Raw genomic sequence first — 25,340 nt, forward strand, 5'->3', positions numbered from 1 at the left:
CTGCCAGCTCCTCGTTCAGAGGGTGAAGGCTGAAGGCAGTGAATTGCAGCAGAGCTGCTGGTGGTGCTGCACCCTTGGCACCGTTCAAACGTCTGACCGAGCTCCTTCGGCCCCCGAAAAAGCCTCTGCCCCTCCAGCCTGTGACAGCTCTGACAGCCAGATTCCTTAATTCCTTTTACTTATTCCCTTAATCTGTCATCTTTATCAGGCTGGGGAAGTGCCAGGCAGCATGCAGGAGCCTCGGCCCCGATCAATCTCCACATTACAGCTGACAGAATGGTGCTAATAACTTATTGATCTAATGTTTGCCAAGCCCCACTGGGGCTGAAAGGCTGCCATTGATTGGCTTGAGGGAAGGAGCCTCTCAGCTGAGAGCAGAGAGGAAAGCCTTCAAATTGTCTCCTTCCCGAGGAGCCTGGAGATGGAGGGAGGGTGGGGAAGGCAGAACAGGGAGGAGGACAAGAGACCTGAAGGGAGGAAGAGAAATGGAAAGAAGAAGGGTGCGTATGTCAGATGGAGTCAAGACTGGAAAAGGAAGGGGGGAGGGTTTGAAAAACAAAAGATAGACAAGGAGGAGGGAAAAGAGCAGGAAAGAGCAGAAGAGCAAAGGGAAGCAAAGGAACTGGGAAGAAGAAGGTTGTGCAGAGCTGAAAAATGAACCCAATAGGCAGCTGACCTTCTCCTCGCTTGGAGCCCACCGCTAATAAAATCCTTCCTACCAGGACAGCTTTGTGACAGGACTGAATCCAGGGAGCACACAGCCTGATGGCACAGAGACACACATGGGCACTGGAGCAGGAAGGGTGTCAGCACCCTGGCTCTCAAGTACCAGCTCCACTCGTGGCAGGGTCAGGAGCACTGTCACTGCCTCCTCTCCCTGAGCTGCACCCGGCAGCAAGCAGGGCTGGGCGAATCGGTGCCACACAACAACCTGTGCTGGGTTTCTCTCTCTAACACCAGAGAGATGTCACTGCACCAGTGACGTGTGTGCAGCGCTCTGCCAGCTGCCTGAAAGACACCTGGGGAAGGAGGTGGAAGCAGGGGGTGGGGAAGAGGTTATTTTTGGAAGCAGGGTAGTCTTGCTCTTCCTAAAGCTGCAAGGAAAGGAAGAAAAGAGTCAGTACTGACTCCGCTTTCAAAGCTGCAACAGGTTAAGGGCCATGAATTTGGTGGATGGTCCAGCTGCCAGGGAGCAATGGACTCGGTGTCCTGGCTACAGCCAGCCTGCCCTGCTCATGTCAGAAAAGACCAAGTTACCCAAGCTGCCAGGAGGGGACCTGACCAGCTGCAGCACTGCTGATGGAGATACACCTTGAAACATCACCGACCTTCCCCAAGATGCCTGCAGAGCCATCCCACAAGAACTCTCCTGCCGAAAGCAAGCTCCAAAAGCCCTGCCAAGAGCCAAGGTTTACTGAGCTCCAAGAGCAGGGCACTAAAACTACCTCAGCTTCTCCTCCTCCTGCAGTGACAGAAACCTGAACACTCAGACCAGCCAACTCCCACGTCCCAACCCGCACTGCAAGCGCAGGTGCAGGGCGCAGCAGAAGGAAACGCTTCCATGCTGAGCTTTCCCCTTTTCCCCTCCTCTCCCAAGACCTTCCGTTGTGTTACAGAAGGAGGTTGGTTACCTCCCACCCCCACAAGGCTTCAGGAGAAAGGGGAAAAAAAAAAGAACTTCAACAGAGCAGGAAGAAAGGAAAAGTCCTCCAGGTCCAGGGCAAGAGGGGGAATGGCCCTGACAGAGCCGAGCCCCCGATGCTGCCGCGATAAACAACTGGCAGAACATGCCAAGAAGAGGTGCCTGGGTTTACAACTCCTGGCTGCCCATTTGGGGCTGATTTTCTGCTCAATTTAAGGCAGCAGCTCAATAAAAGGCTTCTGAAGGGTTTGGGGTTTTTTGTTGTTGCTGTTTGGCTTTGTTAAATGAAAACATGTCTGCATCCCAGCTCATTACCACCCGCGCCCTGCCATTCTGTCCCTAGCCATTAGCCACAACAGCCCTGACCCCAATTATTTTTCATCCCCCAATATCAGCTCCTCTTTAGCAGGTAGATAAAAGCTGGAGGTCTCAGTGCAAAGCCAAATGAAGTCACTGGGAAGCCTTCCATGGTGGGCACGCAGAACTGAGGGTCCCAGAGAAAGCGAAGCTGACTGATGGGCTACAGACCCAAGCGAGACAACTGCTTTGAGCAGCTCCAGCCCCCCGTGGGTGAGCTACCAGCTTGGAGCCCTGGCAGCAAAGCAAGTGCCAGGACTGGTTCTCAAATGTGAATCTGTTTGCAGATCACTCCTGAAATTTCTTTCTCCCCTTCCTATCAACAGAGCATCAAGTGGAAAGATGAGACAGAAGCACTAATGCAGAGGAACAAATCACCTCACAGAGAGATAAAGAGATCACAGAATCAGGCAGGGCTGGAAGGGACCACAAGGAGCAGCCAGCTCCAACCCCCTTGCCATGGCCAGGGACACCTCACACTAGATCAGGCTGTTCAGAGCCTCATCCAGCCTGGCCTTAAACCCCTCCAGGGATCAGGCTTCCACCACCTCCCTGGGCAATCCCTGCCAGGCTCTCACCACCCTCATGCTGAGCAACTTCTTCCCAACATCCATTCTGAATCTCCCCACCTCCAGCTTTGTTCCACTCCCCCCAGTCCCACTGCTACCTGACAGCCTAAAAAGTCCCTCCCCAGCTTTCTTGTAGCCCCCTTCAGATAGTGAAAGGCCACAATAAGATCTCTCTCTCTCTCCTGGTGCCTCTGAGACACGTGGATGAACACTGCTCTTCCAGGACTCCAAAGCACCAAGCATCCTGAGCGTCCGATGGAGCAGGACTCCTCCAGGGACACAGATGTGCCATCATGTGAGATGTCCACAGCAATCACACCAAACATGCAGCTGCTCACTGTGGATACCACCACTCTGAGGTCAAAGCTCTCAGGGTTTGCCATTTCCCTGCAGACATTCAAGGTCAAACCAAATGGGGACCCTGAGCAACCTGACCTCATTGGAGGGGTCCTTGCTGACTGCAGGGGGGGAAGGTGGACAAGTTGACCCTTGAGGGTACCTGCCAACAATGCCCATCACACTGACCCAACAATCCCTAGGGAAAGCCCAGGCTTCCTGGGAGCTCTGCACCACTGGAAAGCTTGACCTTCTGCTGCTTCCCAATCCACAGCCAAAGGAGCCTCTAATGGCTAGGGATGAGGTCTCCAACCCATGCACAGAACCACAGTAAGTCACTTCTGTTTGGAGTGTGACCTGGCACTGCCATACAATGGGTTAGGTTGGAAGGGAGCTCAAAGCTCAGCCAGTTCCAACCCCCTGCCATTGGCAGGGATACCTCCCACTAGAAAGGTCACTCAAGACCTGGCTCTTGAACATGTCCAAGGAGGTTGTTTCGGTGGTGCCCTGGCAGTGCTGGGTTGATGGTTGGACTCCATGACCTCAAAGGTCTTTCCCATCCCATCCCATCCCATGACTCTGTCCAAGCTCAAGGGCAGCCCACAGCCAGGAGGAGCTTCACACTCTGCCTGTGTTGGGTGACACCAACCTGTTTACAGAAGGTCATCTGCAATTGAACCAGAGCAAAACCCCAGGTGGTCCCTACAGGACCCCAGCCTGGCCACCTCCATCAGAAAGGCCCTGGAGGAAACCAAGAGATACAGCAACAGTGTAGCTGGAGCAGGGACCAGCCAGAGCCCAGAGGTACAACGAGGAGGAACTGTTGAGGGGACCACACCAACATCAGGACATGGAGTTCATAAGCAGATTATGTGGGCAAGGGCAGGGATTGTCCTCTCCACTCTGCCACCAAGAAGAGCCGGAACAACTTCTCTCCCACCCTCAACCACCAGCTCCTGAGGAGTCACCTTCTCACTCTTTTGGCTTCCAACATCCTGTTCTCAAAGACACAGGAGATGCAGATCCTGTGTCTCTGCTCCACAGCCTCCCTGGGCAATCTGTGCCAGTGTCTCAGCACCCTCACTGCACAGAACCCTTTCCTAACCTCCAGTTTCAACTTTCCCTCTGCCACTTCAAACCCATTCCTCCTACTCCTATCATTACAAGACCTTACCAATAGTCCCTCCCCAGCCTATCCTGTAGGTCCCCTTCAGATGTCTCTACCCAGTGGCCACTCTCAGCCAATATCCAGGCACCAAAGCAACTCCCTCTAATGGCAAGGGGCAGAAGGAAGAGAGGGAAGATCTACCCACCTTCCTCTAGCATCAGTCAGCCTGATTCCTCCACTTCTATCCATGCAAATAGTCCTACTGCAACAGGAAAGGCCTGCCATGTGGCACTGCAGGAGAGAGGGTGTTTGAGGAGAGAAAGGAGAAATTAAGAGGATTTTTGGTCAGGGGTTTGGGTGTTTTTTCTGCAGGACAGAAATTATTTAGAGCCTTGGGACCAGGACTCTGCTGCAAAATGCTGGTTCAGACCCTACAGCAGCGTGCAGAGCACAGACACACAAACACACCCCCCCAGGGGAGCAGGCAGCTGCACTTTCTCTGTGAGCCATGGAACCCTGCAAGGTTCTCCTCCATCCTCCCTCATGCCAAGCATGCCCTGGCAGAGCGCATTAGCCACACGGGATAGAGGGGATTGGACTTGTTTACAGACACACCAGGAGCTGCTTAAAGGGGCTCTAAATCCCTGTGTGATGTGCAAACCCTCAGCTTTGCTGCCTTGCCTTTGTCCAGCAGCCCTGGCTCTGCTCAGCCTTCTGTGGGTGCCTCTCTCAATTAAGATGAGAAGCATCTCCTGCCATCAGCTGCTCTCAAGGTAAGCCCCTCTGTGGTGCCAGTGCTCTGCCCCTGCCTGCTGCCTTGCCCTGAGCTCAGCCATTTGGGAAGGGCTTTTATATTCTCATTAGGCTCATTGCCTGCCCTCCTCTCCCACATCCAGGCTCCCCTGGAGGCATCTCAGCGTATTTGCTCTACCTTTGCAGATGTCGTTAAGCCTCTTACTGAATCTCAGCAGTGCAGGCTGCCTCTCTGTGTTCCAAAGGACACTCAGAGCCTCTTACCTGCACTTTTCCTGCCTTCCTCCATTTGGCACATTACAGCCCCACCGTGACTGCAATTTAATTAGCACCAAGGAAAGCACTCCCCGGTGTTTTTCCACCAGAAGAGAAGGACACAGCAGGAAACCAAGTCCAAAGGGTCAGGAGTGGAGAGGCCATTCATGTGTCCTTGGCACATTGGTCTGGGAGCTCCAGGCAGCAACCAAAGCTTCTTTTTCCAGGCAGGCTTTATATATGTTCCCCCCAACTGCAGTCCTGTCAACACTTAGGTGAAGTAGCTCACAAATCTTCTCTGCCAAGGGAGTATCTCTCTGCCTCAGAGCCAACCTTACCTCTCAGCAGCTGCATGAGCTACCCCCTAAAATGAGTCCAATGCTGGCCAGAGAGGGAGGAGGAGATTTAACCCAGCAGCTGGGTAGAAGCTGAGCATGGACATAACCTAGACTCCAAACATGGAGCCAGGCAGCAGCGTGATCAGTGAAGAGCCATCAAGGTGGCAGAGGCACAAATGCCCTTCCCTGACACTACCTTCTCTGATCCTTCACAAGAACTCCACTCAAACTGTTGGAGCCAGTCCCGAGGAGGCCACCAAGATGCTCAGAGGGCTGCAGCAGCTCTGCTAGGTGGACAAGCTGAGAGAGTTGAGGCTGTGCAGCCTGGAGAAGGCTTGGAGGAGACCTTGGAGTGGCCTTCCAGGATCTGAAGGGGGCTCCAGGAGGGCTGGGGAGGGACTATTGACAAGGTCTGGTGATGACAGGAGGAGGAGGAGGAATGGGTCTGAAGTGGCAGAGGGGAGATTGAAAGCGGATGTTAGGAAAGGGCTCTGTGCAGTGAGGGTGGTGAGACACTGGCACAGGGTGAAGGTGGTGAGACACTGGCACAAGTTTCCCAGAGAGGTGTTCAACGCCAGGCTGGATGAGGCCTTGAGTGACCTGTTCCAGTGGGAAGTGTCCCTGTGTAAGGCAGAGGGTTGGAACTGGCTAATCTCTGAGCTCCCTTCCAACCTAAACCACTCTGTGACCATTTACTGCCTCAGAATCCATCTGTGCTGCCAACAACCAACCCCTGCACGCTTGAAATCTGCACAAGCAGCACTGGTGAGCAGGCATTTACCCAAGGACTGTGGGGCCCCAGCACAAGCAGCCTCACTCCCAGGCACAAGAAGAGGCAGAGAAAGCAGAATGCTGCTACCCTTAAAAGCCTGAGGACATCAGAACTTTGTGGTTGACCTAACATTCCACTCAGAGGAGAAGGAAGAACATTCTGAGAGGATGCAGATGGGTAAAACCCCAAAGCAGTGAGATGGATTTCTTCAACCAGTCAAGAACTGAGAGTTACAAACTGGGAAGCTCTTCCCAAACCCCAAGGCCCTCCTGGGATATAAAGAAATCACTGGAGACAGCTGTAATAAACCTGCAGAGCCCAGAGCAGACCCAAAGCACACAGGTTTGCTCCACGATTAAGAGATCTCTCTAACACCTCAAGGTTCCCAGTGGGTTCAGAGCAGTGAGCTCCAGCATCAAACACACAAATGTCTCAATCATCACCAGGGCTGATGGTGGCTCCAAAGCCAATCGATAGGACAATTAGATTTTATCACTACACATCTCTTGGCCACCTCCTTCTGTTGTCACTGCAAAAGCCTCAGTTGCCAGCCCCAGGGCTCCAGACCTCTCCCCCTCCAGCCCCGGGGCTGGTTAGAGCAGATCCATCCTTCCTCCCTTCCCTTCCTTTCCCTTCCCTCCCCTCCCCTCCTCTCCAGATTTTTGCTGCTGGTATTCTTCATTTCCTTTAAAGGACCTCCCTAAGGGGACACTTGAACCAGGAGCTAAGCTGTCAGCTGTTCTTACCTAGAGATGTCTTGCCTCATCACACACACTGAAGCAAAGGGGACACCAGCCTCATGCCAACCCCACACCTCTCACATGCTGAGTGTCTAGAAGCAGGCCATAAACCACATCCAGCCCATGTGGTCACAGGGGAACATGTTCATCACTGAGCTCTGGCAGAAGAGTTAGGGAGGACGAGGCAGGAGACTGAGCTCTGGCAGAGGAGTTAGGGAGGACGAGGCAGGAGACTGAGCTCTGGCAGAGGAGTTAGGGAGGACGAGGCAGGAGACTGAGCTCTGGCAGAGGAGTTAGGGAGGACGAGGCAGGAGACTGAGCCCTGGCAGAGGAGTTAGGGAGGACGAGGCAGGAGACTGAGCCCTGGCAGAGGAGTTAGGGAGGATGAGGCAGGAGACAGAGCTCTGCTGCTTTAGGATCTTGGGGGTCTCTTTAGGATCTTTCTGGGTCTCAGTTGACTCCTGGAGCGTACTTGAACACCAGTGGAAGGCACTGTGCACCTTGCCTAACGCTTCTGATGAAGCTCTACTTGCTGGCACAACAAACACCTCCTTTTCCCCCCAGCACTGAAACCAGCATTAAATCCTCCCCTGGTTTTTAATGCTGAGTGCAGATCTCAGATTTTCTGGCCTGGGTTTCTGCAGACACCAAACTTACCAACAAGTCATGACCACTACATCAGTCCTCATCACGTCCAAGTGACGCAACAGGTACCACAGACATTTGATGTGGAGGACCCCAAGCTTTTCCTAGCTCTTTGGGCCTCACAAGAGCCAAACCAGACTTTTTGGTCAGGGTTGGAGCTCCCCTACCCCTATTACAAGCAGCTAATGCCCATCACTGTAGCTCAGGACTCCTACCAAGGTGAGTTATTAGATCCTCTTCTAGTCAGGACCAAACCCTAAGGCTTTCAGGATTGTGACTTTCTAAGTCTTTCAGCCTCTGCTGTCCCAGGCTAAGCTCCTCAGCCTCTCTGTTCCCAAATATAACCATCACTATTGACATGAAGTGACCTGTTTTCACTTTAAAATGATCCTTAAGCTTTCCAAGGATATTAACATCAGTGCTGCTCTTCCAACCAATTGTTCCAGCAATACATCAGCCTCCTCAGCCCCCTGTGACCTAACGTCAGCCCAGCTCTAGCTCTGAACCCTGACTCTAGTCTGACCTCTCTCATAAAAGCCCCAGAACTAACTCTGCACCATCATTTTCCATTAGTTTCAACCCCTTTCTGCACTTCAAAGACCATTAAAGATCCAGCAGTACTTCTAATTTTCCAGTCCACAGTGTTTGGAACTGTAGCCCTGCCTCTAATCCTGGTTTTAACTATAAATCAGTGAACTCTTTCTCATAGAATTAATCATAAACCAACCAACTCTGCCAACTTCAAACCCCTTCTTAACCCCATGGGCCCTGCAATGAGCAAATCTCTTCCATTTGTGCTCTCCTTGATCTCAATCCTCTGCTCAGCCTCAGCCGTAGCCAGGAAGCCACAGAGCCACTTGAGGGTTGTCACCTCCAAAAGGTTTTTGGAGGGTGAGGTCCTCCTGACCCAAATCCACAGTGTTGTACAAAGAGCAGACAACAACTGGGGACAGGTTTCTGTTTCCCTCAGCGTTGTAACTCAGTGGTTTAAGCAACAGCCCCAGCACTAAGTCTCTTCCCATTATCCATGTAGCAATTAGAGCATCCTCCCCTTCCACCCCTGCCAGGACAAACAAACAGATCCAAGGCACAAACCCAGCAAATGGCACCAGCTACAGACCCCAGCACTTTTTTGCTTCAGTTGCCTTGACTTGCATGTCCAGGAGGAGGTGACATTGGTACCAGCTGAGCACATGCTCTGAAGTCAGAGCTGGCAGGCTCTGCATGGACTTCGGCAAATGAGCCCTCCCTTAATCAAACAAGCATGTGGAGTGAGCTGGCTCCAGAGAGCAGGGGAAAAAGCCAAGTGTCCCTGTGGAGATGTGACAGTGCTCCCCCCACACCTTCAGATACCTCATCCCTTCACCTACTCATTGCTGGTCAATCCTTGCTAGGCACAAACCTGTCACGTTCTAAAAACCACAGAAGCAGCAAGGCTGGAAAAGATCTCAGAACCAAGCAGGTTGGCAGAGAGCTCCAAGCTCAGCCAGGCCAACCTAGCACCCAGCCCTGCCTAACCAACCAGACCATGGCACCAAGTGCCCGAGCCAGGCTTGCCCTGAGCCTCCTCTGCTGCAGGCTGCACCCCCCCAGCTCCCTCAGCCCCTCCTCACAGGGCTGTGCTCCAGGCCCCTCCCCAGCCTTGCTGCCCTTCTCCAAACACCTTCCAGCACCTCAACATCTCTCTGCAATGGAGGAGTCCAGAACTGGACACAGCATTCAAGGGGTGGCCTGAGCAGTGCTGAGCACAGGGGCAGAAGAACCTCCCTTGTCCTGCTGCCCACACTGTAGTGCTGCTTGGGGTTGTTGTGGCCAAAGTGTAGGACTCTGCATTTGGCCTTGTTCAATCTCATCCCATTGGCCTCTGCCCACCCATCCAGCCTGGCAAGGTCCCTGTGCAGGTTTCTCCTACCCTCCAACAGATCCTAGCTTGGTGACATCTGCAATCTTACTGATGCTGGACTCAATCCCCTGGTCCAGATCATCAATAAAGACACTGAACAGGACCTCTATGCTCATCGACTCAAACATCAACCCAACATCACCATGGCCATCAAACCATGCCCTCAAGTGCCATGTCCACAGGTGTTTTGAACACCCCTAGGGATGGGGACTCCACCACCTCCCTGGGCAGCCTGTTCCAATGCTTGATCAAATCTCTGTCACTTCTTTGGTGGCCTCTGCATTCTGCTCAGGCTTCCACTGAGGTCACAGCCAAGCACTGCTGGCCTCACTGCTACCACATGTGTGCAGTGCCTATGTTTGGTCTTTCTTACTGCCTTTTATGGTGAAGCAGCTAACCAGAGAGCCTCAAACTGAAATGCCAGCAAGTAAGAACAAGGACTTCTACAGCTAACCTCTTCTACTGCTTCACACTGATGGGAATGACTTTCTGGCATGTTGTGGATCTCAGAGGATTTCAGGCACGCTGCTCCAGCCCAGAATGTCTCTGTAAACAGCACTAAAAACCACTCTGACACCCAGGGTCAGCTGAGACATGCAGACTCACACAGAAAAAAGTCCCTCTGGCCAGTTTGGCCCAGAGCTGTGTAGGGAAAGGGGCTGTGGGTTAGGATAATGAAGAGAGTATGGACTAGATGATCTTTGGAGGTCCCTTCCAGCCCCTAGCATCCTGTGATCCAGCTGTGAAAGCCAAGACTGGGAGCTGCCCATAGCTGCTGCTTTACAGACACAGACCACAACCCCCCAGCTCACCACCACACCACCTATATGGGCCTGAGTATTCTACCTGTCAAAGCAGCCACACCAAGTTTCACTGCAGGCAGGAGGAATCCCACTGGAAAAGGGGTGAAGCCTCATGCACAAAGAGCAATCTGTCGTGGCACTGAGCATCCTCCCAGAGGTGCTGTGTTACCTTCAGGTTCAGTCACACACTTCACAGAATGACTTGGATGAAACCATGAATGAACTCAAAGCAAGGACCTGCATGGACTAAGATGCACAGAGAGATCCACCTCTGGTCTGGAAGCACAGGGACCACTCACTATGGAAATGAGCCTAACTCCCACTTTCTCCTCAACTTTTCTTTCCAACCAACAGCAAATCACAGATTCTGCAAACAGGTCTCCAGCTTACCACCAGTGCCTCACTCATTGACTAGTGCCTGCCTACCTACCACCAAAGCATCCTTGCTCACAGCTCCATTTCTGACAACCCAGAGAAGCATTTTGATGACATTAACTTGAAACCAAGTGAATTCCTCAGAACAACAACCCCAAACCAGCCAGGTAGCACTAACAACACCAAACAAACAATCAGGCTGACAAAGGAGCTGGCAGGCAGAGAGGCAGCACAGGGGAACCTCTGATTAATGAAATTACAAATCAAATCATGCTCTCTGCAAGGCCTTTCTGCTTCACTTGACACCAACCCTGGGGACATTTCACTTCTTTGCTGGCGCAAGCTCCTTTGCCAGTAGTTTAACACAGACCTCTAGATTGGAGAATGACACAGGGCTGAGGTCTCAGAAGGACTTTAACATCACCACCAAATCACAGAAGCACAGCAATGTGCAGCTTGGCAAAGCCCCTCAGGAGCACCAAGTCCAAGCCAGAACCCTGCTCTACAGGATTCACCTTAAACCATAGCCCCAAGCACCACATCTAAACTACCCTGAAACACAGCCAGGCTGGGGGACTCCACCACTTCCCTGGGCAGCTCATTCCAGTCCCTGACCACTCTCTCTGTGAAAAACTTCTTCCTAATGTCCAATCTAAACCTCCCCAGCCTCAGCTTGAGGCCATTCCCCCTTCTTCTGTCTGCAGTCACCTGTGAGCAGAGTCCAGCAGCTGCCCCTCCACAATGTCCCTTGAGGTAGCTGCAGACAGCAATGAGGTCTCCCCTCAGCCTCCTCTTCCTCACACTATCCCTCCCCAGCTCCCTCAGTTGCTCCTCATCAGATTTATTCTCCAGGCCCTTCCCCAGCTTCATTGCCCTCCTCTGGACCCGCTCCAGAGGGTCCTTTCCATGCTCATCTGCAGACAGAATACCAAAAGCCCTCAGCAAGCTCACTCCAAAAGAGAGAGGGGGACAAAGAAAAAACAATCCAAACCAAACAAACAGATGAAGGAGTGAAAGAGGGAGGAGAGAAGTCACCAAAGCAGCAGGACCTGCTCCAGCTGCCTACCTGCTGCTCCCAAGCCAAGGTCGATGCTGCTTCTCTTGAACTCGCAGCGGCTCTGGGTCTCTGGCATAACGAGCTGGTGGCTCTGATGCAGGTTGGAGATGATAGTGGAGAGGTCGTTATCACGGCTGCAACAGAGCAGAAAAGCACCAAGTTAAGGCAATCCTATTTGCCACCACATCATTGATTGTGTGTGTGTGTGTGTGTGCCTGCTCAGATTCTTTTGTTTGCCCCTGACACAGCTTTATTTCAAGCAACAATTCCCCCCCCGCCGCCTCCCTCTCCTACCCATCGGGTTCCTAGGTAACCTCCTCTCGTTTTGGGGAGCTGAGCCCTTCCCAAACAGCACTCTCATTTCCCATCAAGGGCTCTGCAGCTGCCAGAGGCTCCTTGATTTCAAGTTTTGCCAGATATAACTTGCGTGGGCCAGAACTTACATCTCAGATGGAAAAACTGAAAGCGTAGGAACTGGCAGCTCCACACCAGGACTCAGAGGAAGCTTGAACTGAAAGCACTGATAGCTTGCAACCAGTTGCCACCCTTCTGTTCTTACACAACAACAAGAATTAAGTTGTTGGGGGGTCTTTTCCCATCGCTGCTGCACCACAAACCTACTTCCTTTACTTGAAGAACACTTTTTCCTCTCTTTTGTTCAAGACAGCCCCAGCAGCAGCATTACTCAGAGCTGAGGGTACAGCTTTTTATTTACAAAACTCATTTTCAGCTGGAAGAGATCCTGAAACAATGCTCTCCTCCTTCTGGGAAAAAGGGAATGCATTAGAGGCAGCTGAGCATTATTTTGCCTGTTATCCTGGCATCAGCTTTGCTACTAAGTAGGCTGCTTCAGTCGGTTTGGGTTGTTTCTTTTTACCCTTTCTTCTCTGAAGAGGGAGAACACAAAAAAGACATTAACTGCAGCAGATAGTGCAGCTCAGCTGGCAAATGCCTGGTCTTGCAAACCGTTCTCCACTTGCAAACTATTTCTGACCAAACGAGATCCCAGCATTAAAGATGGAGAGGAAGCTAAAAACATCTCTACAGGACACTGAACGAAGTGCTGGGGTCCCTGCCTCCTCTTTGCAGCATCCTCCCCAGGACAAGGTGCTTGCCCCTCAAGCTGAATGTGGCTCTTTTTCTTCTGGCTAAAGGAGATCTCAACACTAAAAAGGGAGAAGAAGCTAAAACCATCTCTATAGGGCACTGAACGAAGTGCTGGGGTCCCTGCCTTCTCTTTGCAGCATCCTGCCCAGGACAAGGTGCTTGCCCCTCAAGCTGAATGTGGCTCTTTTTCTTCTGACTAAAGGAGATCCCAAACTAAAAAGGGAGAAGAAGCTAAAACCATCTCTATAGGACACTGAACAAAGTGCTGGGGTCCCTGCCTCCTCTTTGCAGCATCCTCCCCAGGACAAGGTGCTTGCCCACTAAGCTAAACGTGGCTCCTCTTCTTCCTCCCCTCTTTCCAACTGGAAGATGACAGCCAGAAGAACTGCAGACACCCCAAAAACCCAAATAGATAGATATGAGAAATCTTGCCCTCGCCCTCCCCACATCCACAGCCTCCACTCCCTATCCCCATCCCTCCCAGCCTCTACTCACATGCCAAGCAAGTGGGGACTCACACACCCACTGTGCGCTGCGGGGACACACAGCACATGCCCACCAGCTGGGTGGTGCAGAGCAGTGTCCTCACCTGGGACCAGCAGCAGGACTAGAGGGAGGGTGCATTATCTGCAGAGGTGCCTATCTATCATCTGCCTTTAAATATCGCCCCCTTTTATCCCCCAACACCTCCTCCCGAGCCGCCGGCCCCCAGCGCCGGCAGCAGGGGGAGCGGCGCTGAGCCGCCGCAGCGCGGTGCAGGAGCGGGGCTAAGCTGCCGTCTAGCTGCTGCTAATCAGATAGGTTTATGACAGAAAGTCTTTAGACAGAGGTACTTTCAGCGGCCGTCTGGCTCCAGATTTCCACAAGATGCAGCAGACAAGCCCAGACTCTCGTTTCAGCAGCTGCTGGCATCTTCCCTGCTGCTCCCCCCACGCCCCCACCAGCAGCGCCAGGGAGATAGGATGCTGGGATCCCAAAGCCTCTGAGCACCTTCCTCCGCTAAAGCAGTTCAGATTCCTCCTTATGCAAGCAGAAGGCTAATTACTTAAGCAAGCCCACAGGTGAGTGGGAAGCCCATTTCTCCTGTGCCAAGCAGTTTTGGGTCTTATCCTCTTTTAGCTGCCACCTTTAAGATGCATTATGCAAACATTTGGGTGTCTTAAGTCATTTATGGGATTAATGTGAAGTGATTATCAGTTCTTTTTAATCATGCCAATCAATAACTGGATGTCAGGGACAGAGGACAAATGCAGATAAACGCTGCCATCAGCACAACGCCGGGGAAAGGGCGGAGGAGATGAGCCAGGAGTGCAGAGGGAGAAAGGCAGGGAGTAGGAAGAGAAAAATGGGATAATTACATCTTTGCATTTGCAGAGTGTCTTGCATCCCAATGGAGCCCGAAGCACCTCCGACGTGTAAACACCTCAAGAGAGCCGGGAGAAGGAATCGTTGCAGCCGTTGCTGAAAGGCAGCTGCCTCTCTGCCAAAGAGCAGAGCAACTCCCTACCCTTAGCTCCATGCTGCTGGAGAACGCCAAGACACAGCCACCCAAAACTAAAGCCAGGGGATCTGCGTGGAAGGGAACACCACCACAGCAGAAGCGTTGTTTTTCTTCCCCCCTCCCCCACCCAAATCCTGTGTGCCTTTAACATTGAAATTGACTTGAACCAAAGGTGCATCAGCGAGTCAGGACTCAGCTCACAAGCGGAAAGCACAGGGCTGAGAGGTGCTCCACAGGCTTTGAATCCAGCTCAAGTCTAACCCACACAATCAGGCAGGATCCCAGGAAAAGATGACTTTGCTGGAATACTTTTGCAGAAGGCAAACTGAACACCAAGGTGACATTCAGAGGGGAGGGGAAGGGAAGACTACAGAGATAAAGCAAACAGGCTGAGACAGCTTTTAACACATCAAACTGTCCCCAGGAGTTGTGCTCCTTTGTCTTAGGGCACAGGAGGTCTGAAGCAGAGGTTGCCTTGTTCTGGCCTTGTCCTACACTTGGTGCAGAGGGGGATGGATCAGAGTTTGGGCTCAGTCTCAGCAGGAGAAAAGAGAGGGAATGGGAACCAGAGCTTCTCATGAAAGGCTCTGTGAGCTACCTTTCTGCAGAGCTGAAGACTTGCTGCAGTTAAGGACAAACTGGCCCCAGCAAATGCAGCTCCACGCAGCTCCAGCAGGCTCCAGTCATCCTGAGGACCCCTTAATATGGGACACCCTTGTGCAAGGCTCTGTGGAGTCTCCTCTGCAGAGATTCCAAACCCACCTGGACACTGTGACCGTGGGCAAGCTGCTGTAGGTGACCCAGGAGGGATGGAGGACAATTTCCTTGTCTTCTGAACCCACCCCTCCAGCCTCAGCACCCATCCTGGCTCCAGGGACACTCGGTGCAGGCCAGGCACAGCAGAGCTGCCTGCAGACATTCCTGCCAACTGAACTGGCACACAGCAGGCTCCCTAAGGGAAAAATTCTTCCCTCTGAGGGTGGCAGAGTGCTGGTTATGGAGTCTCTCTGGAGGCATTCCAAACCCACCTGGATGTGTTCCTATGTGATTTACTCGAAGGGATCCTGCTCTAGATGATCCTTCAAGGTCACTTCCAACCCCTAACACTCTGATTCCACAACTAGGTGATGCCCAGACCCAAACTGATCATCGAGCCCGACCCCCTGCCAGAGCAGGACCATCCAAGATAGCTCAGGTCACACAGGCACACATCCAGAAGTCTCCAGAGAAGGAGACTTCACAGCCTCTCTGGGGAGCCAGTTCCAGTGCTCTGGGACCCAACATACATCACATGGACGTGGTGCTGAAGGTCAAGGTTCAGTGGCAGTGGCTTAGCAGCAGTGGTGGGGATTGGGAGCTGCAGATGAGTGCTTGGTCTTGATGACCTCAAAGGTCTCTTCCAACCTCAGCAGTTCTATGGCTGCTTGATCTGGCACAGCAGTTGACACGACTCAAGGCAGAGACCAAGGAAACCTGCAGTGGCACTGACAGCATCATCCCCTTCAAAGTCACAGAATCAATCAGGTTGGAAAATACCTTTGAGATCATAGAATCAGTCAGGGTTGGAAGGGACCACAAGGAGCAGCCAGTTCCAACCCCCCTGCCATGCCCAGGGGCACCCTACCCTAGAGCAGGCTGCCCACAGCCTCATCCAGCCTGGCCTTAAACACCTCCAGCCATGGGGCCTCAACCACCTCCCTGGGCAACCCATTCCAGCCTCTCACCACTCTCCTGCTCAACAACTTCTTCCCAACATCTGAATCTCCATTTCCAGCTTTGTTCCACTCCCCCTAGTCCTATCTCTACACCCAACATTACCTGATCAACTAAACCACAGCACCAAATGCCACATCCAGTCTCTTTTTAAACACTCCCAGGGACAGGGACTCCACCACCTCCCTGGGCAGCCCATTCCAATGCCAGCTGCCCTTTCTTCCTGACATCCAGTGCTCACCAGCAAAGGCACAGTGCCTGCACGACCTCAGTGGGAAGGAGATTCCTTCCCGTGGAGAGATTCCCCCAGCGGTGTGCTGAAGCCACCAATTCCAGGTGCTCACTCCCCAGCCCCAGCAGGGCAGAGCCAGGCTCTGCTCTTCCTTTGTCTTGCCTGCCAGGCTCTGCTGGGTGCCTGCTAGGGCAGGCAGGGCTGGGCCATGCTCTGCCACATGCACACACAATCAGATTAGAGGTCTGATCCCTTCCAGTGGCATAATATTATATTTTAAAAACAGGATTAGAGAGAAGGGGGCTTGAGCGAGATACAGATCTCCTGAAAGGTCAAGGAGGAGACAAATAGCCTTCTGGAGGGCTGCAGGTTGCCATGGCAACGCTCAGTTTGCATGGGGTTTGGTAATTAATGGTTTGGGGACTTGCAGGAACACAGGTATGCTTCCAGGCAGCTGGGGAACATCTTCTGAGGCATGGCTAAGGCACTTCCATCTCACAGCAGCAAGTTCTGCGCCAGCAGTAAAAGGGAGGGTCGAAAACTGAGTTCTTCCTGTCAGGGAACCTGCATTGGCAGGGGGTTGGACTGGGGCTCCAGGGGACCCCTCCAACCCCTATCACATTGGGGCCCTGGGATTCAAGGGCACGTGGCTGGCTGGCCACAGCCAATTTGCTTTCACACTGGGAAGTGCCACTCAGAGCCAGTGACAGCCCCACAAGGGCTTTCTCAACATTTCCCACCCTGAGAACAGGGAAACACTGGAATCATCTCCCAAGGGAAGCAGAGCATTCCCCTACACTGGGCAGCTTTAAGACTCAGCTTGACAGAGTCCTGGGCCAGCTCATTAGAGCTCAGCTCTGTGAGGAGAGGCTGAGGGAGCTGGGGGAGTCTGGAGAAGAGGAGGCTCAGGGCAGAGCTCATTGCTGTCTGCAGCTGCCTGAAGGGAGGCTGTAGCCAGGTGGGGTTGGGCTCTGCTGCCAGGCACCCAGCAACAGAAGAAGGGGACACAGCCTCAAGCTGTGCCAGGGCAGGTTCAGGCTGGATGTTGTTAGGAAGTTGTTGGCAGAGAGTGATTGGCATTGGAATGGGCTGCCCAGGGAGGTGGTGGAGTGGCTGTGCCTGGAGGTGTTGCAGCCAAGCCTGGCTGGGGCACTTAGTGCCATGGTCTGGTTGGTTGGGCAGGGCTGGGTGCTAGGTTGGGCTGGCTGAGCTTGGAGCTCTCTTCCAATCTGCTTCTGTGATTCTATTACCTAGAAAGGTTGGAACAGATGATCCTTGAGGTCCCTTCCAAGCTGGCATTCTCTAATTCTTCTGGTATCTGGCTCAGGATGATGGAAGCTCTGATCACAAGACCTTTTCTTCAGGCATTTTGCTGTTTCAGTGGGCAAAGTTTTCTAAAAGAGCTTGCCCCTTGCTTCTGCTCTCCTCAGACCCAACCTGCAGTCCTCTGTGCAGTTCCAGAGCCCCCAGCACAAGCAGGACATGGAAGTGTTGGAGCCAGTGCAGAAGAGGCCACCAAGATGCTGAGAGGGCTGCAGCAGCTCTGCTCTGAGGACAGGCTGAGAGAGTTGGGGCTGTGCAGCCTGGAGAAGAGAAGGCTTGGAGGAGACCTTGGAGTGGCCTTCCAGGATCTGAAGGGGACTATGAGAGGGCTGGGGAGGGACTATTGACAAGGTCTGGTAATGAGAGGATGCAGAATGGGTTTGAAGTGTCAGAGGGGAGATTGAAACTGGATGTTAGGAAAGGATTCTGTACAGTGGCACAGGTTGCCCAGGGAGGCTGTGGAGCACAGAAGCACCCACTTGATCAAAGATCACATTGGGTGATTCTGTGCTCCATCACCTCCCTGGAGGTATTCAAGGCCAGGTTGGATGAGGCCCTGAGCAACTTGTTCTAGTGGGAGGTGTCCCTGTCTATGGCAGGGAGGATGGAACTGGCTGAGCTTTGAGCTCCCTTCCAACCTAAACCATTCTGTGATTCTAAGAAATAAGCTTCAGTGTTTGAAGTCTCATCCCTGGAGACCAGGCTGGATGAGGCTTTTGAACAACCTGGTCTAGCAGGAGGTGTTCCTGCCAATGGTAGAGGGTTTGGAACTTGATGATCTTTAAGATGCCTTCCAACTCAAGCCATTCTCTGAAAGGCAGCTGCTACCTAGCAGCACTGCAGCCCTCAAGGCCAAGTCTGCAGCCCTGAGAAGAGCTGCAAGTGCCACAGACCTTGTGGTGAACTTGGCCTCAGAAGAGAGGCACTGCGACAAGGAGCAAAGCTGGCAGTGGGGACGCATGCTTGCTGGTTACTGTGCTCCACACAGCACTGCAGAAGCAAGCATGCCACCAAAGCTGCCATCACCAAAGCATCATCTCTCCTGCCTCTTCCTTGCTGCTTTGTCCCCTGGAAAGGAATGGCCTAGGCTTTTGCAAGCTGCTTTCCATATCCAACAGGATTCCTGTTCCGCTGCTAAGCTCTGTTGCCTTTGGCAGCAGGACAGTTGGACAAGTGGCAGGATATTATCCTGGCTTGGGCAATTTTCAAATCCTAATGAAAAGAGGGCACAGGATCAGCAGATCCACTTAGCAGGGATGCAGGAAAGCTGTGGTGAAGGGTTTTGCCTAAGCCAGAGCCAACTGAGCAGCTCACTGGTGCACCACAACTCCAGCGGCGCGCTGCAAGCAGCAGCTGCAGAGCTTTAAGTGCAAAGAGCTCCTTTACCCAGATGTAACATGAAAAGGAAGCTGCTCTCTAACCAAACAGCTGCCTGCCCCTGCAGGTTGTTTCTGCAAACAGCTCACCTGCCACAGTGGCAACCACAGAAAAGTGCAGCACAGCAGAGGAGGTCTGTGCCACAGGTTCTGTGTCAGACCTGGGAGGCAACGACAAAGAGTTTTGCTCATCCTAAAACCTCACACCCAAACCCAGCAAACCTTGGGAGAGTAGTCAGGACAGCACAGGTGCAGCTCTGATGGTCCAGAATTCCCTGTCACATCCCAATGGTCTAGGAAGCCTGCTCTGCAAAGCAGCAGTGAGATGCACTAATAACTAATGGCTGCAAAAATCACCACTGGGGGGAAAAAAACCCAACAAATCCCAGCGTTGCTGCTGTCTCTATGAGTGTTCTGACTGCTGCACTGTCCATAGCTAATGGAACTAACTGGTCCTCCTGTCTCCTCCTTCTGATGAGACTTGCTGTAATGGCAGTCTAATGGTCCACCAATGGTCATCTGATAGCTGCTTCCAGGAAAAGGCCCTCAGGGGGAGAGGCAGTCACACCAGCTCAGGGGGCTGCTGGGGACAAGGTGCCAGAGTCATCCATTGACTCACTGCTGGAGGCCATGCAGAAGCACAGAACTTTGGAGCTTAGAATCATAGCATCAAGCAGGTTGGAAGAGAGCTCCAAGCTCAGCCAGCCCAACCTAGCACCCAGCCCTGCCCAACCAACCAGACCATGGCACCAAGTGCCCCAGCCAGGCTTGGCTGCAACACCTCCAGGCACACAGACTCCACCACCTCCCTGGCCAGCCCATTCCAATGCCAATCACTCTCTCTGACAACAACTTCCTAACAACATCCAGCCTCAACCTCCCCTGGCACAGCTTGAGCCTCTGTCCCCTTCTTCTGTCCCTGGCTGCCTGGCAGCAGAGCCCAACCCCACCTGGCTACAGCCTCCCTGCAGGCAGCTGCAGGCAGCAATCAGCTCTGCCCTGAGCCTCCTCTGCTGCAGGCTGCACACCCCCAGCTCCCTCAGCCTCTCCTCACAGGGCTCTGCTCCAGGCCCCTCCCCAGCCTTGCTGCCCTTCTCTCAGCACCTCAACATCTCTCTGCAATTCAGAAGGCCAGAACTGGACACAGCACTCCAGGGGTGGCCTGAGCAGTGCTGAGCACAGGGGCACAAGAACCTCCCTTGTCCTGCTGCCCACACTGCTCCTGAGCCATGCCATGATGCCACTGGCCCTCTTGGCCACCTCTAGAGATCAACTCCAACCTCCTTGTCAAAGCAGGATCCCCCCCAGGGTACCTCACTCAGGAATGCATCTAGGTGGGTTTGAAAGCCTCCAGAGAAGGAGACTCCATAACCTCTCTGGGCAGCCTGCTCCAGGGCTCTGCCACCCTCACTGTAAAGAAGTTTCTCCTCATGCTGAGGTGAAATCTTCTCTGTTCCAGTTTGTAGCTGTTGCTCCTTGGCTTTTGCTGCTGACCAGCCAAAAGAGCTGGGCACCACCAAAAAGAGCTTGGCTGCACCTGCAGGACAAGAGCTACCCAGGGCACTGGCAGCTGCACAAGCAGCAGATCTAGTCTGGCTGGCAGCCACAGCCTGGGCTCAAGGAAGGAGAAGTCTCTCACAGGGACTGCAACTGAACTGTCACATTTGCCAACTATGGCCATCCCTTGGGATGCACAAATGAAGCAGGAGCAAGCCCTCCCAGGGAAGCTGTGCTGAGCAGACATGCAGCAGTCCTCTCTGGCTGACTTCTGGGCACAATCATCTCTTCTCTTGGAGCAACATCTGCACCATAAGCCTCTGACTGGCAGTGCTTGAAGCCAGCAGCTATTGCTCCAAGGTCCCTTCTGGTCCTGTCTTGTCCCCTGGTCCCCACACTGACCAGAATTTGAACCTTCACTTCAGTCAACCCTCCTCAGTCTCAAATGTCCCCAACAAACTAGTCAGAAAGCCACCTCCTGGAGCCAGCCCTGCCAGCACAATCAGCACACAGTGACTTCCACAGGAGACCAGACAAATGGGGCAGACACCTCAGCCTCTTGGCCCCGTAAGTGTTGGGAAGCAGAGAGGTGCTGCCAACAGCCTGGGCTGCCCTTGCCCCTGTAGGGCACCCCAGTGGAGATGCAGCACTCTTGAGACCCTCAGGAGGTGGCAGCTTCCACTGCTGGCAAAGCCAAGCCGGATCCAGCCTGGAAGCAGTACCTTTTAAATGTGTTTCATTTACAGACATTAGCAGCAACTGCATCTTTAACAAGGAGAAGGATGAGGAGACTAATGGATGGAGACAATTAACCAGCAGATAAATCAGTGTCAGAGTCTCTGCATCTAGCAGAGGCAGCCAGGCGCCCGCGGGCTCCGGCGGCTCCTGCGACAGGCTGCTCCCGGTGACTGCGAAGAGCGATTGCAGGGAGGGGGAGGGAGAAGGGAAGGAGAGAATTCGGCTCGAAATCACCTTCAGGAGTGGCTGCCTCCCTGTTTGCTGCGAAATACGGAGGCAGCAGCAGCAGTGACCTCAGCACAAATGCCCTGCCCCAGCCTCACAGGGTGACGCAGGAGTGCTGCAGCTGGCGGAGACTGCCCATCCTGCTGGCACCTCTGCCCGTGCCCTGAGCTACGAACTCACCGGCAGGAGCCTGGCAGTGCTCAACAGCAGGCAGAAAGAAGTGCAGAGGACTCTGCAGAGGAGGTATTTCACCTGTGGTGCAGCACCACTCGGCAGCACCCAGGAAAGCTCAAGAAGCAGCTCCAGTGGTTAGAATATTCAGCAGGAATCTGAACCCCAAGCTGCTGTTTTTCTGCTCCCAGTTCCTGGCCAGACTCTGCTGGCACTGCAGGCAACCACTCTGTGCTGCTCCTCTCCACACACGGGGATGAAGAGGGGCACTGTGTGAGAGTGGGAGGCATCAGGCACCAAGGAGCAGCACCACAGAATTTCTTAGACTGCAAAAGACCTCCAAGAGCATCGACTTCAATCGTCAGTTCCACCCTGGACAGTCCCTGCCCGAACCCAAAGCTAAGCACTGCGAATGGCTACGGCTGGAAAGGAACCAGAGAGGTTCAGCAAGGCCAAGTGCAGAGTCCTGCACCTGGGGAGGAACAAACTGCACCACTACAGGCTGGGAGGTGACTGCTGGAGAGCAGCCCTGTGGAGAGGGACCTGGGGGTCCTGGTGGCTAACAAGTTACCCATGGCACAGCAGTGTGCCCTTGTGGCCAAGAAGGGCAACGGGATCCTGGGGGGCATTCAGCAGAGAGTGTCCAGCAGATCCAGGGAGGTTCTCCTGCCCCTCTGCTCTGCCCTGCTGAGACCTCATCTTGAGCACTGCCTTCAGTTTGGGGCTTCCCAGTTGAAGAGGGACAGGGATCTGCTGGAGAGAGTCCAGCAGAGGACTAGGAGGATGATGAGGGGACTGGAGCATTGCCTGATGAGGAGAGGCTGAAGGCCCTGGGGCTGCTTAGTCTGGAGAAGAGAAGACTGAGAGGGGATTTGATAAATGTTTATAAATCTCTGAGGGCTGCCAGGAGGGGGGGACAGGCTCTGCTCACTGCTCCCTGGGATAGGACAAGGAGCAATGGGTGTAAGTTGCAGCAAAAGAGGTTCCAGCTCAACACAAGGGGGAACTTCTTTCCTGTGAGGGTCTCACAGCACTGGCACAGGCTGCCCAGAGAGGCTGTGGAGTCTCCTCCTCTGGAGCCTTTCCAGGCCTGTCTGGATGTGTTCCTCTGTGATCTGCTAGATAGGATTGTCCTGCTCTGGCAGGGGGTTGGACTCAATGATCTCCTTGGGCTCCTTCCAACCCCTGACATCCTGTGAGCCTGTGACCACCAGGATCATCCAGTCCAACCTTCATCCCAGCATCCTTCACCACTAGACCATAGCCTCAGGTGCCACATCCACTCTCCTCTTAAACACCTCCAGGGATGGTGACTCCACCACCTCCCTGGGCAGCCTGTGCCACCTGTTCAGTAAAGAACCAGGTGCTTGGGCAACAGGAGTTCCAGAGATGTCAGTGTTAAAAAGAGGGAGTGATACTCTCAGCAGGCAGAGAACTGCACAGAGCCAGAAACTGCAAGACAGTTAGCTGAGGAAATGGTGAATTAATTTAGCCCCAAACTGGGGTAAGTCTTTTCCTACTCCTTAATCAAATCAAAGGTAAACTGGGAAAACCCAGGCCAAAAGGCAGGAAGGGAGGCAAAGCAGGAGATTGATGCCAGGGGCTGGAAGAGAGTGAGAGGCTCAGAAATGGAGCATGGGAGGAAATAAAGCTGGAAAATATTTCTTTTTAAGTCTGTTTCTGTGGCTCTCCATCCCCTGAACGATCACACACTAAGTGCAGAGATTATATTAAATTTTACTGATCAATACAGCTGCCATAAAGCTGTCCTGACCCCCTGCCCCTCCCTGCAATAAAGAACCAGAAATCCAATATGCAAAAGGAGGAATGGCAGGGGCTGGCAGGCAGAAAGAGACAAGGACATTGATTGAGGCAGGGAGAGTGTGTGTGTGCCCCAGCAGCCTGCTGTGTCACCCCGAGCGGCTCGTGTGGGCATTCTGCTCCTTCCCCCTCCCAGCCTGGCTGGACACAAGCCCAAAAGGCTGCCTCAGTGGTACCTCCTGCTCAGCTGCACAGACCCACAGGCTCTGATTACTCTGCAGTGACTGCCTTCTACACACCATCTGCACCCATTCCAGCCAGGGACATGCCTGGAATGCACCAGGAATGATAAAACAGAATCATAGAATCAGTCAGGGCTGGAAGGGACCACAAGGAGCAGCCAGTTCCAAGCCCCCTGCCATGGGCAGGGACACCTCACACTAGAGCAGGCTGCCCACAGCCTCAGCCAGCCTGGCCTTAAACACCTCCAGCCATGGGGCTTCAACCACCTCCCTGGGCAGCCCATTCCAGCCTCTCACCACTCTCCTGCTCAACAACTTCCTCCTCATGTCCAGGCTGAATCTGATCATGGAATCTTAGGATTGTTTCAATTAGAAAAGACCTTTAAGACCTTGGAGAGATTCCAGACCCACCTGGATGCATTCCTGTGTGATCTGGTACAGGTAATCCTGCTCTAGCAGGGGGGAGTAGACTGGATGAGCTTTCAAGGTCCCTTCCAGCCCCTGACATTCTGTGATCATCAAGTCCAACCACCAACCCAGCACCACCATGCCCACCAAATCACATCTACACTCCACCACCCCCTGGGCAGCCTGTCCCAGTCCCTGACCACTCTTGCAGCAAAGAAGTTGTTCCTAATCTCCAACCTAAACCTCCCCTGGTGCAACCTGAGACCATCTCCTCTCATCCTATCACTAGTTCCTTGGGAGAAAAGACCAACACCTACCTCACTCCAGCCTTCCTTCAGGGACCTGCAGAGTGAGAATGTCTCCTTTCAGCCTCTTCTTCCCCAGACTAAATAACCTCAGTTCCTTCAGCTGCTTCTCATAAAGAAGATTTGTTCTCCACAACCTTCAGCTGTGCCTCATAAGCTTCACCCTCCAGCCCCTTCAGCTGTACCTCATAAGCTTCACCCTCCAGCCCCTTCAGTTGCTCCTCACAAGCTTCATTCTCCAGCCCCTTCAGTTGCTCCTCACAAGCTTCATTCTCCAGCCCCTTCCCCAGCTTTTCTGCCCTTCCCAAACAGAAGAGCACTGTGGATGATAAGAGACTTTGCACCTCCAACGAGATGCCAACATGACCAGAAACATTTTTTCCCCTCTTCTTCGTCAACTTCCTCTCCTTTCTCCTTACCATCTCCCCAAAAACGAGCTTCTGGTGGAAGGATCAAACCACTGCCACCACCAGGCTCTTGTCAGAGTCATTTAGCAGCAGGCAGGCAGCAGGAGCCTGTCGCTCAGGGCTACCCAAAGTGGAGCACACACCCAGGGACAGGACAGGCATGTAAATCAGTCAGCAACTGTGGGAAGGGAATAATGAGCTTTTTATGGAAGCCATTAAAAGGCAAACCCAGATTGGTCTATAAATACTGGTGCATCATTACAGCCCTGAGAGACACAACCCTTATGTAACAGCTCTGGAGCAATGGCAGGGCTGGTGTCAAACAACCACTCAAAGGCTCTCCTGGCCTTCAGTTAGCAGGGTTGGGTGTTTTTAAGCCCCCCAAATCAGTCACTGCTTTCCAGAGGAACATCTGCACTGCATTCCAGCCCTTGGGAAAATAAACCCCAACACTTTCTCTCTCCTTGCTACCAGCAGGTAAATCTGAGGCTCATTCAAAGGACCTAGAAAGACAGAGGCCAGCTGGGGATTGCTGCTTCAAGAGAAATACCTGACCCCAGCTCCCACATGAAATGCCACCAGGATCACTGCTTTCCCCTTCACCTCCAATGTCCAGCTGCTGTGGGCTGCTTAATCACAGATGCATTGATTTTAAACCCCAGAAGGGACTGTTCTATCCAC

The 25,340-nt window shown here is 53.2% G+C and overlaps 1 protein-coding gene across 9 annotated transcripts in view; it reads right to left on the reverse strand.

Moving 5' to 3' along the window:
• The window catches only part of SAMD11 (sterile alpha motif domain containing 11), a 145,462-nt gene that overhangs the window by 53,664 nt on the left and 66,458 nt on the right, over positions 1-25,340 (reverse strand). For 8 of the 9 annotated variants that reach the window (XM_064172009.1, XM_064172008.1, XM_064172010.1 and 5 more), the window contains one exon: positions 11,663-11,787. In XM_064172009.1, the coding sequence (XP_064028079.1) occupies positions 11,663-11,787 (125 nt within the window). Of the gene's footprint in view, positions 1-11,662; positions 11,788-14,118; positions 14,172-25,340 lie in introns of those variants that run through there. The other variant, XM_064172014.1, reaches the window with a different exon arrangement.

The sequence above is a fragment of the Pogoniulus pusillus genome, chromosome 36, assembly GCF_015220805.1.
Source record: "Pogoniulus pusillus isolate bPogPus1 chromosome 36, bPogPus1.pri, whole genome shotgun sequence".
NCBI lineage: Eukaryota > Metazoa > Chordata > Aves > Piciformes > Lybiidae > Pogoniulus > Pogoniulus pusillus.